Source organism: Crinia signifera, chromosome 3, assembly GCF_055691185.1.
Source record: "Crinia signifera chromosome 3, ASM5569118v1, whole genome shotgun sequence".
NCBI classification, from domain to species: domain Eukaryota; kingdom Metazoa; phylum Chordata; class Amphibia; order Anura; family Myobatrachidae; genus Crinia; species Crinia signifera.
The window spans coordinates 321,261,227-321,278,876 of record NC_139219.1 but is presented as its reverse complement, the minus strand read 5'-3'; the positions used below and the strand labels follow the sequence as shown (position 1 = coordinate 321,278,876).

At 47.0% G+C, this 17,650-nt stretch overlaps 1 protein-coding gene across 1 annotated transcript; it reads left to right on the top strand.

Annotated features, from left to right (window-relative positions):
* Positions 1–626: 626 nt before the first annotated feature.
* MCM3 (minichromosome maintenance complex component 3) lies at positions 627–17,441 on the top strand. Its single transcript, XM_083178753.1, has 17 exons — positions 627–822; positions 3,602–3,714; positions 3,836–4,044; positions 5,607–5,737; positions 5,830–6,068; positions 6,202–6,310; positions 7,267–7,420; positions 7,536–7,667; positions 9,099–9,307; positions 9,414–9,588; positions 9,816–9,942; positions 10,021–10,174; positions 10,955–11,095; positions 11,508–11,611; positions 15,547–15,620; positions 16,263–16,332; positions 16,741–17,441. Exons 1-17 carry the CDS (start codon positions 739–741, stop codon positions 16,937–16,939), a joined length of 2,424 nt encoding a protein of 807 aa, XP_083034879.1. The 5' UTR covers positions 627–738; the 3' UTR covers positions 16,940–17,441.
* The last annotated feature ends 209 nt before the right edge of the window (positions 17,442–17,650 follow it).

Here is a 17,650-nt window from a genome sequence, read left to right as displayed (position 1 = left end):
ACCCCCTGGGCGTGGAAGGTCCTTTAGCCCACTACAATTTAGAATCTACCATCCCCAGGTGGAATGCCCGGACTATCACAAGCGAAGCCACCATGCAAAAAAGATAGGTTGCAACAGGCAACAACACTGTAGAAGGGTTGATCATCTCCCCACCTCCTCCATAGTTAATAAAATGAATATACTGTAACTCAAGGATGGGGAAGGAAGGATCCTTGGTCCTCCGGTTGTTGTTGAACTACACATCCCAGCATGCTTTGCTTCAGTTCTGCTATTTGGCCGTTAAAACTGTTGCAGGGCATGCTGGGATGTGTAGTTCAACAACAGTAAAAGGGCCAATGGTTCCCCATCCCTGCCGTAACCGAGAAACTGTCACCGTTATAAGCTAGCAATGCCCATACTCAGCCCTCACTCAGTGTTTACCAATTTGCCAAAACAAAAGATGGCGGCGGCTGCAGCAGCAGCGACCGCACATAAGCCCGGCGTGTACACATTACGTCACTCACCCGCTCTCCACTAGGCATCGTGATCTCTCTACCTCCTCCCATTCCCCGCCCCTTAGCCGCGAACTCAGCCGCGGATTGGACAGTCGGCCATTCGCGCCAATCGGCCTGACCAATCAGGTGGGAGGGGTCGGGGAGGTTTGGCGGGAAAGCAGGGATTTCGCGCCACTAGTCGTAGCTGGGAAGCGGCGACCATTCTTCAGCGGGAGATACAGGAACGTGCACCGGAGACTAAGCCATGGCCGCGCCCGGAATGATGGAGGTGGACGAGCAGGAGATGCGGGAGGCGCAGCGGGAGTACCTGGATTTCCTGGACGACGAGGTGAGTGAGGGGCGCACAATCTCCATGTATCTACCCCAGCCCGGGGCACTAGCCTTACACTTAAACCCGACGGGGGCTAGATTACCCCAGCCCTCTGCCCCCCTCATTTATAACCGGACGCTGCAGTTAGAAGGTGGGATCAGTGCAACAAGGGCAGAGACCACCATTGGGGCATGCATGAGGTATGTGACCGGGCTCCAGTGGCTGCTTCTGCTTTTCCAGTTTATACTCTAGCCTTATAGGGGGGTGATAAACTGCTGTGTGCGAGTTGGGGGCAGTGGGGGTACAATGTCCTCCTGATTCCTGCAATGTCTGTGTCCCCATTACAATATGACAGTATGTATAGTATAGTGCAGCACTGTACTGGTATAACCCCTGCATGTGGTGACACAGCCAGGCCCCGATCTTCTCCATGTGCATGGTCCGGTCTGTGCAGTGGGGTAACTGGTGACTTGCTGAATGCTGGGTCTAGTATGGAGTTGGGTTATTGCTGCTGGTGCTTTGAGGCCACCCCTCCATTTGCCGCTGCTCTGACCCTTTATTACTGTTAGTGTGACCCAGGTTATGCTCTAAAGGTGATAAATTGGAGAATTCAAAGGAATGGCGACTGCTGCTAAAGCACCCACTATGTGCTGCTGATGGCTGAGATTACAATTTGGGCCAGTTTTACCTGATTTTTCAGCCAGATCTGCAGGAATTTGGTGAAATCAGGCCCAAATTGCATAGCGTATGGGGGGCTGTTACACTGCAGACCACTCCTATTCAATGTAGATAGCAGAATTTGCAATGCATCCACCGGGTAAGCCCTTTCACACTAAACAAGGACATACTAGCAAAATCCTGTGTCAGAGGCTCAGTGTATCTATCAAGGAAACATTCTGAGCTTCGCATGTTATGCTGCTTTCCCACTGCAGACCCGTTTTAAGTACTGGTATTTTTAAACGGTATTTAAAACGGTATTAGCATTCCCACTGCAGCAGATTACCGTTTTAAATACCGTTTAAGTACCATTCCTATTGCAGTGAACCGTTTAAAATACATTCCAGTCCAGCACCCAGAAGGACACGGACACTTGCCAGTCTTCACAACATCCAGTGTGCTGCGCTGTGCAATCCCAGTCAGTGACACTGAGACCAGCCGACCCCCTGTAACATCGGGCAACCCACAGGCTTCAGCACCGCTTGCATAGCAACCGGAGCTCCATATCGCTGTTCGCTCCCGGTGACGTCATCACTTAGCGCCCCGGGAGTTCGTGCACGCTGTGTCTGAGCTCCGGCCCCCTGCAGCACTGCTTACAGCCGCCTGTCAGCACCTGCAGCCCGGCTGTAAGGGAGCACACACCAGGCACCACCCTGTACCATTGAAGGAATGCGGCGACGAGGGACCGACTGCGCAGCGTGGGACATTTCCATTGACTGAAGTTGTTGTAAGTGACTTAGGAGCACTGTGCACTGCGGGAGAGTCCGGGACGCCAGCTCCCCGCACCACAGCACTCCTCATCATCCTCCCTCCTACTGAGCACCTCAGAGACCATGAGCGCAGAGCATAATAATGAGCCGCTCATTACATATGCGCATATGTAATGAGCGGCTTATTATTATGCACGGCGCTCATGACACATGCCAAGTGGGAACTTACTAGTTCTCATTAGGCTCAGGGACTGCCTGCAGTTTAAATACCGTTTAAAAGGCATTCCCACTGCCTTAAAAACGGTATTTAACCGTGTAGGACTCTGCTTTTAAAACGGGTTGAAATACCGGTTATCTTTAACCGGTATTTTAACTCTGGCACTTTCCCACTGCAGCCTTAAACGGTAATTTGCGCTGAAAAATCGGCAAATTACCGTTTTATACCTGCAGTGGGAAAGGGGCATTATCCATTGTCAGGGGTACACACTAAACAATGTGCACCCAGCGTGACATTAGGAGTGATAGAGAACTGGGCAAACAGAGGAGGTCACTGACAACACATTGGTGCACCCTTGTTCAGCTACAGTGCGTACTTCTAGATCAGATTTTGCTGTTTCGGCCCACCGGAATCGTCAACATAGTCTCTGGTGTACCCAGTGTTATAGCTGGTGTCGTTAAATCTTTGCACATTATTTTAACAGCTATAATGATTGAACACCTCGCTGTCTAAATGACTGTACACACTGTTATGTGACACTGCCAATATAATTAACTATATCGGCGGTGCTTTGAAAATGGACTACCCGCGGGTGAACGCTGAATGATATTCAGATTGGACTGCATCGGGCATATCATTAACGAACCTCGGGAGCGAGCAACTAACCATATACAGGGTACACACTGAACGATATGCACGATGATCGTTAACGGTATTGTGCATAGTGCTCAGAAAAATCAGTGTACCCAACTTTAATTTACTGGAAAAGGGTGTGTCCTTATTTGGTGATTGGAGAGGTCTGAGGGGCGCTGCCTATAACATATTCAGCCTATCATATGGATGTTTTGGGGGCATGCTTGATTGTAGAATCTGTCAGCTTAGAAATGTCTGTTGGCGTTTGAGGTGGTTATAGGGGGAACATACAGTATCCAGTAGAAGTGGTCAAGTAGCTGTCAGCACAGTTGTAGCTGCTGGTGTGATGCTGCCGTTTTCGTATCTGTTCCAGTTTGTCAGAAACTTATGATCCGGTGTAAATGTTGGTAGTACTCAGAATGTACTGAAATCTGTTGCTTAATATCCCTGTCCAAACTGTAAAAGCTGAAAATGTTAGACCTGTTTCTATTCAATAACCTAATTTTTTTCCACCCTGCAGGAAGATCAGGGTATTTACCAGAGCAAAGTCCGGGATATGATCAGTGATAATAATTGCCGACTGATTGTGAATATTAACGATCTCCGGAGGAAAAACGAGAAGCGGGCGCACCAGTAAGTGACCAATCTCACCGTCAAGAGCATTTTGTAGAATGTGTTATGCACTGGGCCTTATTTTGGTTGATTGTAGCCCATAGTTATACAATCTTGTAATGTGTTATAACTTATTACCCAGGCTTATGAACAATGCCTTTGAGGGGCTGATCGCTTTCCAGCGGGCGCTGAAGGATTTGGTTGCGTCTATCGATGCCACCTATGCCAAGCAGTATGAAGACTTCCATATTGGCCTGGAGGGCAGCTTCGGCTCCAAACACGTCACCCCTCGTACTCTCACGTCCCGCTTCCTGGGCTGCGCTGTCTGTGTGGAGGGAATCGTTACTAAATGTACGTATGAGAATAAGATTCATGTGGATGTATCTATTTCTTCCCCCTTAACTCTCCTATGGTCTGTAAAGGCCCCCATACATTAGTCCGACTTGTCCTAAGGACAAGTCGTACCTGATTTCCCCCTGCAGCTCCCCGGGAGGGGGACACACGATTTGGCACTTGATGTGCCAAGTTTTGCAAATGATACATCGCATGCGATGTATCATTTGCAACTCCCGGGGAGCTGCAATGTGGAGCGAGCAGGGGGGCCGGGGACATCGAGGTGGCGGGCTGGCGATGCTGCAAGGCGGCTGGGGGGAGGGACGCACGCTGCTAGTAGTGCGGACGCTGCGGGGGACACAGGCGGTAGTAACATAGAGCCGGGCGGGGGGAGCCGGGAGCTGTCAGTACTGAAAAAAAAAAAAAAAAAGGCCATACAATGAATGGGCAGCCTGCTCTCTCAGCCAATTGCTGACAGGGACTTTTATGGGCTTTTTTTTTTTCTCAGTGCTGATAGCTCCTGGCTCCCCCCGCCTGGCTCTATGTCACTGCCGCCTGTGTCCCCCGCAGCGTCCGCACTACTAGCGGCGTGTCCGTCCCCCCCCCCTACCCGGACGGAGCATGACAGCTCCCTACTCCGGCTCCCCCTGCCGCCCCCCTCCCTCGCCGGCGTCCTCAGAGTCCCCACGGCTGCACATAAGATTTATCTTATGTGCAGCCGGTCCGACGTCCCGATGCGCACGGGACCACGCATCGGGTCGGACCGGGTGTCAAAACCTGCGATTTGGTCCGATTTCACTGCCCGATCCATCTGGATCGGGTGAAATCGGGGCCAAATTGCATTGTGTATGGCGGCCTTAAGACTTAACGATGTGATAGCCTTTCATTGTAAACTACGTCCTAATGCTTCATGTGTCGACCTTTAGTGGCTGGCATAATAACGGTCTACCTAAGTTCTGTCGACCTATGACCCATACTCATTTAAGTCTAAAACCTCTATGGGCTGCTAGGAAAGGTTACAGCAAAACTTTTCTAATCTTCAGACTAGCGCCATCTTGTGGCTGATTACATTATTGCAGAGATTCAATACTAGCTGGAGAATGTAACTTCATTAGAATAGCCTCCAAAGAATAATACAGCGCTTTTCTATGAATTAGAGAACAGCACACAGGGTAGATATTGTAGTGGGCTGATCCAGTATTAAGAATGCAGGCTCCTTGCTTAGTAACATTAGCTTATAATTAATGTATATGCTTTATTGGTTATCATAGTTTATCATACCTCCAAAACGGTGCATTGCAGTGATGCAGGCTGTCAAGGCGGTGAAATGTATTGGAGTCACTGGAGAGGTTGCAGCAATGCTGGTGATCTCTGCGCTGCCTGTATCACATCAGCCTAGTGCTGATATAGCACGTGACTTCCGGCCGGTTGGGGGTTCGGCATGTACGTGAGATCCCATTGGAAGGGTGTGGGGCATCACTATGTAGAATTGGTAATAGACCCTCCCATTACATTTAGCTGCTGCTAATACTGAATGCAGTATTCAGTCCAGGTCATTTCATTACATCTGTCACTTCCAGGCTCCTTGGTCCGGCCCAAAGTGGTGCGCAGCGTCCATTACTGTCCGGCTACGAAGAAGACCATTGAGCGCAAGTACACAGATATGACAAGTCTCGATGCCTTCCCATCCAGTGCCATCTACCCCACTAAGGTGAGAGTCCTGATTGCAAAATATGATTGGCAGGAGGAAATGAATCTTACCGTTTGTAAATCAAACCATCCTGTATCTGCTTCTCAATGCAGGATGAGGAAAATAATCCACTGGAGACAGAATACGGCCTCTCGCTGTATAAAGATCATCAGACCATTACTATCCAGGAGATGCCAGAGAAAGCCCCCGCCGGCCAGCTGCCCCGATCTGTGGATATAATCTTAGATGATGACCTTGTCGATAAGGTGAAGCCTGGGGACCGTGTGCAGATCATTGGCACCTACCGCTGTCTGCCGTCCAAGCAAAATGGCTACACCTCTGCGTCATTCAGGTAACTGCAAACCTTTTGTGTTCTTATTTGCAGATGGCATGGCTACAATCTGGTCAAATATGGTGTCCAGTGTGACCCTTGGTACAAAAATGCCAACTTGTGTGTTTTAAACACCTGATCTTTGTTCTCACAGGACCATCATGATAGCCTGCAACGTGGTCCAAATGAGCAAGGAAGTGTCTCCGGTCTTTTCAGCAGATGATTTGGCCAAAATAAAGAGGTTCAGTAAAAGCCATTCCAAGGTAACACTTTGTGTTTTTGTGATCTCGGCATTGTTGCAAACTAACCTTTTATGACCTTCCTTGTCAATTCGTGTTGGACTTTATTGTTGTACATCCGATCAGGGGCTATGGCGATAGGCAGAAACAGCTCTCTGGATGCAGCAAATACCTGCTAACACTTGGTGCTGACCACCTACCAGGGCAGGTTTGTCCTGCCCAGAAATATTATACACAAAGGGCAGGCACTGCCTTCTGCAGCAGCCCCTGCCGGCATTGGCTGTTTGCGGCCTATTGTAGAAGTTTGGGGCCGCTTGTGGGGGCTCTGGTGTCCGGGTGCTCAGCCATTCGGGCATTCATGTGTTTGGATGCCCAAACATAAAAATGGCCGGGCGCAGCCCTGATACTCTCCGAGGGGGGATAAGCTATAGGGGGATGGTGTTGTGCCAGTGGTTCACTGCTGGAGGCACCACTTGTGTATCCTTTCTTCATAACCCATGCTGTGGCATGCCCAGAAATTTCTCTGGAGAGCATGCGCAGCTCAGCCCGAGTAATTTCCAGGCATACCATTGCAGGGATTATATTGCTACCATCATTCTGGGTTAAAAGGTAAATGGAGATGGTCATAGTTCAGTTAATGTTTTATCACACTGCAGACATAATAGTTGCATGAAACTGCTTAAAATATCTGGGCTGCATGCAAAAGCAACCGATATTCACACTGCATGGGAAATGAATGCATTTGATCCCCTACAATGTGACTTGGCTAGTCCAGGTGGGACGCTGCTGTTACTTGCTGTCTAACAGGATCAGCTCCCTTATGTCTTGGCTATGGTCAATAGTTTAAAGAAAAGTGACCAACTACGGTAATGTCGGGTAGCACTAGCTGGTATTGCTTGTTTGAACAATCCTAGTTAAAGCTCTGAATCACTGAGGGCAGAGTGAACTATTGTGTAATGTTTGGTTCTTGCTGTTACCAGGATGTGTTCGAGCAGCTGTCCCGGTCTCTTGCACCCAGTATTCACGGTCACCACTACATTAAGAAGGCGATACTGTGCATGCTGCTGGGCGGAGTGGAGAAGGTTCTGGAAAATGGGACCCACATAAGAGGAGACATAAATGTTCTCTTAATAGGTACAGTACACTATTCTACCATTCATGTATTATACTCTAACTCACTGCTGGTTCTGTGCACCTGAGACCTTCCAATGCAAACTGTCTAAAATATACCTATAACTCTTAATTTTAGGGGATCCCTCAGTGGCAAAATCCCAGCTGCTAAGATACGTGCTCGGTACTGCTCCCCGTGCCATCGCTACTACTGGCAGAGGGTCCTCAGGAGTGGGTTTAACTGCAGCGGTCACCACAGACCAAGAGACGGGTAAATAACATTCTACACCTCCTGGCTGGTTGTGTCTAGTTTTGAGAATACGGAACCAGCGTCTACCGGAAGTTGCTAAATTTAAAGCGTTGTTATATACAAAGTCTGGTGTTTGCCTTCTGATTTTAGCTGTAAATGCTCCACAATCCAGCGCTTATGCTGCCCATACACGCTGCAATCCCGGGGTGCGTTCTCGGCTACAATAGCATCCATCGCATCGCATGCCTTGTGATGAATATCAAGTACAAAAAGTATGGGTACTTGTGGACAATCACGGCTCCCACGATGTCCATCGCATAGTAAAAAATCGCGTGGCGAGGGGCGGCGGTGGTACGCGTCCTACGACCTTTTCATTCCCCCACTATCCACGTCGGCGTGGAGTTGAGAATAGAAAGTGTGGCGAGCCCGAAGCGTGGCGAGGGGACACGGATACCTTCACAGGTATACGCGTCCCTTCGCGGGCTTCACAGGTGTCCGCGTCCCCTCGCGGGGCTTGCTGCGCTCGCCACGCTTCGGGCTCGGTGGCTCGCTGCGCTCGCCACACTTTCTATTCTCAACGCTGACGTGGATAGTGGGGGTATGAAAAGGTCGTAGGACGCGTACCGCCGCCCCTCGCAGGCTCGTCACGCTTCGGTTTCGCGTTGATAGTGGGGGTGGTACAGCCTGAAAAATGACATTTGGGGGCCATTGAACATGTTTGATAAAAATTTCAATGCATTTGGATGCATTTCTGTTAAAAAACGCATGCGATTTTAAAAATAAAATGCATAAAAACGACAAATCGCATGCCACTACATATGGCATGCGATGGGAGCCGTGATAGTCCACAAGTACCAAAGTATGTGCAAGCACATACTTTTTGTACTGTGCGATGAGGTGCCGCGGGAGCGCGCACCTCAAAGCACACATCAGACCCGCCGGGATCGCAGCGTGTATGGGCTGCTTTACTGTGACCACCTAACCCAGTGGTTCCCAACCCTGGTCCTCAAGTACCCCCAACAGTTCATGTTTTCCAGGTAACCTGTGGATTTTTTTTGAAATGTGACGGTGGATGATAGCGTGCACCAGTTGGGTGACTTGGAATGCCCGGACTGCTGTTGGGAATAGGGATGCCAATCATCGGGCATTTTTTTTTTTTTTTTTTTTTTTTTTTTTTTTATAGAGGACGAGGCAGCGTTTGAGCAATTGCTCAGACACTACCCGCCAGCTCATGCAGTCTAATCCCGGCGATTTTGGGGACAAATAGCAGGATTGGCCACCCTAGTTGGAACCACCGCCCTAACTAACCTTTTCTAAAGCCCCTGTAAGTCTAGTTAAACCCATTTTCTATCTTTGTGAACATGTCCATAACTGATCCCTTAAAGACTCTTAAATTCGCAGTTTTTATTAATGTAGACAAATTGTAATGTGAACAAATGTTGTTGTCGCTAGGGGAGAGAAGACTGGAGGCCGGCGCCATGGTATTAGCCGACAGGGGTGTAGTCTGCATTGATGAGTTCGACAAAATGTCCGACATGGATCGGACGGCCATCCATGAGGTCATGGAGCAAGGTCGTGTCACCATCGCCAAAGCTGGCATTCATGCCCGGTTAAATGCCCGCTGCAGTGTGCTGGCGGCAGCCAACCCTGTCTATGGAAGGGTGAGTCTTGATGCGTTCTGTCCCATCTATTGTCCATATACGACACCAGCTGTTGGCCTCTATGGAGAAGCGAGGGTCTAATTGACGTATCTCCCCTGGGTTTTAGTATGACCAGTACAAGACCCCCATGGAGAACATCGGCCTTCAGGACTCCTTGCTGTCCCGTTTCGATCTTCTCTTCATTATGCTGGACCAGATGGATCCGGAGCAGGACCGGGAGATCTCCGACCATGTCCTGCGCATGCACCAGTACAGAGCCGCCGGGGAGCAGGATGGAGACGGTGAGTGTCTATATAATAACGGGAACAGCAACTCCCCACTCCGGTAACTAATGAGATGTTAGGGAGTAGCCTGTAATTGTAGACGCACATGTTCGTCTCATCTGTTCTATGGATTTCCCTGAATGCCCGTTAATCTGTCGTTTTAAATGTCTGTACTCCGAGCGCTCTGTGCTACACGGTTAGGTGTTGCAGGCCTGTAATGAGATGATGTAAATGTTGTGTTCCAGCCATGTCCCTGGGCAGCGCCGTGGATGTCCTTGCCACAGAAGACCCCAACACCACTCATGAGCAGCAGCAGGAGCTGCAGGTCTACGAGAAGCACGACAGCCTCCTCCATGGAGCGAAGAAGAAGCGGTAAGTGTGGTGGTTCCCTGAGGTGGATGTAGTGAGGTTCCATGACACTGTGGTGACCAATATGTCTTCTACCATTAGAGGGGAGAAGCTGATCAGCATGGAGTTCATGCGCAAGTACATACACGTGGCCAAGCTGTTCAAGCCCATTCTTACATCGGAGGCTGCTGGTTACATCGCAGAGGAGTATTCTCGCCTGAGGAGCCAGGAGCAGATGACCACCGACGTGGCTCGGGTGAGTACTCGCTAAGTTCTGTAAGCTTATTATTCGTGGTAGCTGCTTGGCGCTGGAAGTCGGGAGAGAGAAGCCGGTACTTATGTATTATCTGGGCTCCCATGTTAAATGCACCCCATTTTTTCATACCCCTACTATCCAACTACGCATGGAGTTGATTTTATATAGTGTGGCGAGCGGACGCGGTCTCATAAGAAAAACGGGAGCCCAGATATTACATATGTACCGAGAAGCCCGTGCCAGGAGCTGAGGTTTGAGGAACATAGGTCATAGTAATCTATATAATGTAGGTGGTCCAGGAGAGTGCTGCAAAGGGAGATAATTGTGTTGAAATTAGGAACTCTAGAGGCAAAGTAGACGAGGGACCCCATTTGTCACATGTAGAGCATAGAAGTACCTCTGAAGTGTGCAGGCTGTATAGTGGCAAAGAACGAGCAGAAGGTAGATCAGGTGCTTGCACACATGTAGCTGCTGCTGTGGCTTGGAAGCAGAGGGGAGGAGCGTAGTCGGGGTTCTGTGTCCTGTACGCAGGTGAGTGCTTGCTCAGGAAAGGACGCCGGCTTGTGTCTAAATGCATTTGGTGCAGGTGAGGATCGGGTGAAGAGCTGGGACGGAAAGGGATTAAAAGGGGGGATGGAGTAAAACGTTTAGCCAAAGAACTATGGGGTGTAACTTTCCTGCCTTCTCTGCAATGACCACTTCTAAGGAGAGCTATGTATTCCGATTACTGCAGTGTTCACAGTAACCTGGCAACTAAACTGTACTCCTCTTCCTCATCAGACCTCACCCGTCACTGCCCGTACCCTGGAGACTCTGATCCGCTTGTCCACATCGCACGCTAAAGTGCGGATGAGCAAAACTGTCCAGCTGCAGGACGCCGAGGCGGCGGTGGAACTTGTCCAGTATGCGTACTTCAAGAAGGTAAATGCATGTAATAGCCGGCAAGGATTTATCTGATATATAACTCTTCAGTAGAAGGAAAGGTCCTCTCATATATGTAGTACCCAATAACAGCCACTGTGTGTCGCTGCTGCGTGAGGCGCTGGCAGTGTACTGTATATAAGACTTACTCCATTTCTAGAACGATGGGAGTCTTTTTTTTTTTTTTTTTTTTTTTTTTACTACAGACGGCTTTACTTTTGTTCTAAAATCTGCCTTTTAGACTTCATCTAGTCAGCAACTTTTCCTGTCTTAGAGATAAATTATCATTAAAACAATTGTGTATAACATTAGGAAGGGCTGGGTGTTTCCTGACGCATGGTGCTGGTTAGGGGCTGGTAAAGACCAATTTTTTTCGAGCTGAGTGACTGGATCCTGTGCTCCCCTCTGTTAGGTACTGGAGAAGGACAAGAAACGAAGGAAAGGTGCAGAGGACTCAGATACTGAGGAAGATGAGGAGGTGCTGACCCAGACGGACAGGCAAACCAGAAAGAAAAGGTCAGTGTTGTCCTTCATATGTGGCGATGGGATGCTGCGACTGCTTCCCCATTAAGTTTCTTATATAGCGAACACATATTCCGCAGCGCTTTAGAGAATATTTTACCATTCACATCAGTCCCTGCCCCAGTGGAGCTTACAATATATATTCCCTACCACATGCACACACAGACATTCTAGGGTTAATTTGTTGGGAGCCAATTAGCCTATTTTTGGATTGTGGGAGGAAACCGGAGTACCCGGAGGAAACCCACACAAGTACGGGGAGAATATACAAACTCTGCACAGTTAGGGCCATGGTGGATATAGAACCCATGACCTTAGCGCTGTGAGGCAGTAATGCTAACCAGTATACAATCCTTGCTGCCCTGTATATATAACACATGGTGGGGATAGAACCCATGACCTCAGCGCTGTGAGGCAGTAATGCTAACCATTACACCATCCGTACTGCCCCGTATATATAACACATGGTGGGGATAGAACCCATGACCTCAGCGCTGTGAGGCAGTAATGCTAACCATTACACCATCCGTACTGCCCCGTATATATAACACATGGTGGGGATAGAACCCATGACCCAGCGCTATGAGGCAGTAATGCTATAACCATTACACCATCCGTACTGCCCTGTATATATAACACATGGTGGGGATAGAACCCATGACCTCAGCGCTGTGAGGCAGTAATGCTAACCATTACACCATCCGTACTGCCCCGTATATATATCACACATGGTGGGGATAGAGCCCATGACCTCAGTGCTGTGAGGCAGTGATGCTATCCATTGCACCATCCGTACTGCCCCGTATATATAACACATGGTGGGGATAGAACCCATGACCTCAGCGCTGTGAGGCAGTAATGTAACCATTACACCGTCCATACTGCCCCGTATATATAACACATGGTGGGGATAGAACCCATGATCTCAGCGCTGTGAGGCAGTAATGTAACCATTACACCATCCGTACTGCCCCGTATATATAACACATGGTGGGGATAGAACCCATGACCTCAGTGCTGTGAGGCAGTAATGCTAACCATTACACTATCCATACTGCCCCGTATATATATCACACATGGTGGGGATAGAACCCATGACCTCAGTGCTGTGAGGCAGTAATGTAAAGAGTGGGGGAGGGGGGATTGGGAATTTATTTCTCGCACAGACTTAGGGGTCCATATTAAATGTCCATTTATTTGCCAACATGTAATAAAATTCTGGTGACAATAATGTCACTATTTTCTAGTTGGCGGTGCTCCCATGAGTCATAATAACAGTTATATACACACACAAAGAGACAAGATGACTCTCTTTTTTGGGGCACTCTTTTCTTACTTGTTTAATTATAATGTTTATTTTCTGAATATATTTAGCGATATCACGGTACTAAGAGGGTCAATATTAGACACAAACTATGCAGTGGGACACTTATTCACGTCAAAAAAGTCAAAGAAAGGTCAAAAATAATCAAAAAGGTCGAAAAGGTAAAAATGTGTCAGTATGGGATGCTTAATGTATCATAATGTTTCTGGATTATTATAATCCATCGAGACATCAATTGCTCCCCACTGAATTTTATATTTATGTGAATCAATTATGTGACTCAATAACGTGAAGTGAAAAGATCAGAATACAAATAAATATATATTTTTTAAAGATTTTTCAAATGCAATTAAAAATATGGCGAAATATTAAACATCTATTGTCGTGACTGCTAGGGTATTTTTAGCCTATCATCATTTGTCTATACATTTATACGTATGATTCCTATTGTCAAATCTAAATTGATGAAGAGAGAGGAGGAAGAAAGGCTCGCTGTCCAATACCCCAGTGGACCTTTAACTCAGCCGTGTGTCACTTATGGACAGTGAACGGAACTGAGGGATAACCACTATACGGGGTCAGGGCTAGGCAAGTGAAGGAAGATACAGGGATCTGCTGTTACTGCCAGTATTCAATGGCGCCCCTGTTGGTTTCCCAGCGCAAGGGTTCACCCTCTGAGACCGACAGTAATGAGAGTCCCCTAGCGGGGGAGAAACAGAGACAGCAAAAGTATTCAATTGGTCTCACATTAATGAACTTCAATATTCCATTTTAAGCTGTTCCTTTCGGTTTCTCACACATATTCCTGTAACAATCCTAATAGGAAAATATAGCTGTCATAGATTGCCTTCACTTAAACATTATGCCAAGTATAGCCTACTCCTTTCCACATTACCACTTTACCCAATTGGGCAAAATAAAAGTATTGCATACACCAATTTTTTATCATATATGCTACTTAGCTTATGGTAGTCAAACCAGCTTCCTCTCTCCGGACACAGGATTAGAAATACGTCTGGCTAGTTCCTCCCCATGTTCAGCATGTCACCATATATAGCGTGGAACGCGCGTTTCGCCCTAAACGAATGGGCTTGTTCACCCACGTTCATCAACGTGGGTGAACAAGCCCATTCGTTTAGGGCGAAACGCGCGTTCCACGCTATATATGGTGACATGCTGAACATGGGGAGGAACTAGCCAGACGTATTTCTAATCCTGTGTCCGGAGAGAGGAAGCTGGTTTGACTACCATAAGCTAAGTAGCATATATGATAAAAAATTGGTGTATGCAATACTTTTATTTTGCCCAATTGGGTAAAGTGGTAATGTGGAAAGGAGTAGGCTATACTTGGCATAATGTTTAAGTGAAGGCAATCTATGACAGCTATATTTTCCTATTAGGATTGTTACAGGAATATGTGTGAGAAACCGAAAGGAACAGCTTAAAATGGAATATTGAAGTTCATTAATGTGAGACCAATTGAATACTTTTGCTGTCTCTGTTTCTCCCCCGCTAGGGGACTCTCATTACTGTCGGTCTCAGAGGGTGAACCCTTGCGCTGGGAAACCAACAGGGGCGCCATTGAATACTGGCAGTAACAGCAGATCCCTGTATCTTCCTTCACTTGCCTAGCCCTGACCCCGTATAGTGGTTATCCCTCAGTTCCGTTCACTGTCCATAAGTGACACACGGCTGAGTTAAAGGTCCACTGGGGTATTGGACAGCGAGCCTTTCTTCCTCCTCTCTCTTCATCAATTTAGATTTGACAATAGGAATCATACGTATAAATGTATAGACAAATGATGATAGGCTAAAAATACCCTAGCAGTCACGACAATAGATGTTTAATATTTCGCCATATTTTTAATTGCATTTGAAAAATCTTTAAAAAATATATATTTATTTGTATTCTGATCTTTTCACTTCACGTTATTGAGTCACATAATTGATTCACATAAATATAAAATTCAGTGGGGAGCAATTGATGTCTCGATGGATTATAATAATCCAGAAACATTATGATACATTAAGCATCCCATACTGACACATTTTTACCTTTTCGACCTTTTTGATTATTTTTGACCTTTCTTTGACTTTTTTGACGTGAATAAGTGTCCCACTGCATAGTTTGTGTCTAATATTGACCCTCTTAGTACCGTGATATCGCTAAATATATTCAGAAAATAAACATTATAATTAAACAAGTAAGAAAAGAGTGCCCCAAAAAAGAGAGTCATCTTGTCTCTTTGTGTGTGTATAAGGCAGTAATGTAACCATTACACCATCCGTACAATCCATACTGTAGGGCTTGCCTCCTTCAGTATTTGCCCATTGGTCTCATGCTTCAAAAAATGATAAACTACCAGCTAGTCTGCTCCTAACTGCCATTTTTCAAACAGCCTGTAACATGGCAGCTTGGAGTTGATTGGCTGGTATTTTTATCACTACTTTTTGAAGCTTGGTATATCTGGCCCACCGTCACCACATATAGATGTATCCTGACACCACTAACTTTTTTTGGGATTCGTATTCGAGGTACCCTCCTCGTGCCATCAGCTGCTGAATGTAAAGAAAGTGCCTGATGTGCGTGTGCTTTTGTTTTCAGGAAGACGACTGGTGCGGATGGAGAGTCACATGACCCCTACGCTTTCAGCGATGCGGAAGATGAGACCCCTGCTGGTTAGTTCTTCAGACCTCCTATTTCCCTAGTCACCCTTGTGCTCTGTGACCTCTGCTGCTCTGAGCCTTGGACACATTAGGTGTCTTGCCGTTAGATGTGGTCGCAGAGGAGTTTATGTAAATGTCAGATCAGAAGTGAAACCTTTTTGCATGGTGAGGATTATGCAAATCTGATATGCAGAAAAAGACTTGAGTGGGTTAAAATGGAAAAAGCTTTCTTACTACGCAGCCATGACGGGTGCAAGGAGATCAGACGGAAGGGTCTAATAACACAACATTTTTTATCATAGCTCCGATTTTTCTCTGGCACATTCAGTTTATTTTAAGTTCTACTGCATTGGTGTCAGTGCTAAACCTCCTAATTGACTTTGGTTATGATCAGCCTTTCCTGGCATAAGCACAGATGCCGCAGGTGGTATTTGTATAGTGGGGCAGGCATTATAAACGTTAAACTATCAATCTTGCATGGCAATTTTCTAACGCAAACAGTTGGGCTTCACTTTGTAACACTTGCTATTGGTGGTGCACCTTGTCTGTCCATCGGTGATGCTTTACATTGTGCAGTGAGGAATAGTGTTGCCCAGCAACCCGTAAATGTTATATTCCTGGTTAAATAACAGTTCACTTTCTTTTGCACAACAGTTCAGGCCCATGCCCCGAAAACCCCAGAGCACGGAGACTTGCCTGAGAAAACAGGACTGTCCGGAGAGAGGTAAATGTGCTGGCGTGAATTTTATATTCTGTTTGGTGTATTGGAAGCAATTTGCCTTTCATATGGGGGGAGGGGACAAATACCTCCCGTCAGTGACGATTAACACTTCTGTTGGAGCGCTTGCAACCTTGCTGCCCCCCCGTTCCAGATACGAGGAGGCTTGGCATGCTGATCCATGGATAAACCACTAAAATCCCTGTGCCCCCAGCCAATAGCATCTTTATCATTTCACTGTTCATTGCTACCCAAGGCTGCAGTACCCTTGGAGTGCCAGGTTTTCTGATCTTCCTGGATGTGGCTGGTAACCAAAGACAACCCACTTGTCTGCGACTTTTTTTTTATAAACTTTTTTTTTTTTTTTTTATAATATGATTTCTACCTGACTTATCTTATTTACCCTCCTTACAGGCTGAAGGATTTCAAGGCTGCTTTACTAGACGCCTTCAAGACAGCCCACGCCCAGTCCATCGCTATGCCGGCCCTCTTGCAAGTCATCAACAAAAACAATGATTCTCCTTTCTCCCAGGGAGAGGTGGATGCTGCTCTGGAGCTTATGGAGACTGCCAACCATATAATGGTTTCTGAGAACATCGTGTTCTTGATCTAGTAACGGACAGTGTCTGGCGTTCTGGAAAGCGGGAGTTGGAGGTCTGATTGGCGACCATTTCCCTGGACTGCAGGAGCATTTGCCTTAGTTGGGATTATTCAGCCCTGTTCTACGTTTCCTCAAGCACCTTTCAGTTTACGTTTCGTGTAATCTTCTGTGGACACGTAGACCCGCAAATACATTCTGCTTCATTTTACGATATTTTATTTTTTAGCATCACAGAGGAAGCCGGCTTTTATACTGCAGCAGTTTGTTTTTACTTTAAAGCGAGAGACTTGGAAAGTGTTTATTGGGTCTAATTGGTATATTTTCATACCCGTGAGTTGCATTGTTGCAATATTCTACTTTTATACAGCAATGTTTCCCTTTTCACTTTATATAGGGGGGGGAGAGAGTTATTTGTGTTCTTGTTTGATGCTTCTCTTGTATAGTACAAGAGCTGCCTTGTTGCTTCCTAGATTCTTAAACTGTTCTACTGACAATAAAATGATTTGTCAACTGCTGTAATGTACATGAAATACTTTACCAAAGGTATTGGCCCACACGGGGACCAGTTTGCCCACCCAAACACATCTGCAGTTGGGCTAGTAGATGAATTGTGCGGATTCACTTCCTAATCTCCCCCCCCCCCCCCCCCCCCTCTCTACAGGGAACTCAAGTGTCAGAGTGAGAAGAGTCTCTGTGACTATCAGGGCTGACCATCAGGGGGAG

Bases quoted from the DNA above. Each gene is read 5' to 3' on its own strand.
- MCM3 (XM_083178753.1), top strand. From the start codon at position 739: ATGGCCGCGCCCGGAATGATGGAGGTGGACGAGCAGGAGATGCGGGAG. The intron at 823-3,601 runs GTGAGTGAGGGG...TCCACCCTGCAG, and splicing joins TGGATTTCCTGGACGACGAG to GAAGATCAGGGTATTTACCA. The intron at 9,308-9,413 runs GTGAGTCTTGAT...CCTGGGTTTTAG, and splicing joins CCAACCCTGTCTATGGAAGG to TATGACCAGTACAAGACCCC.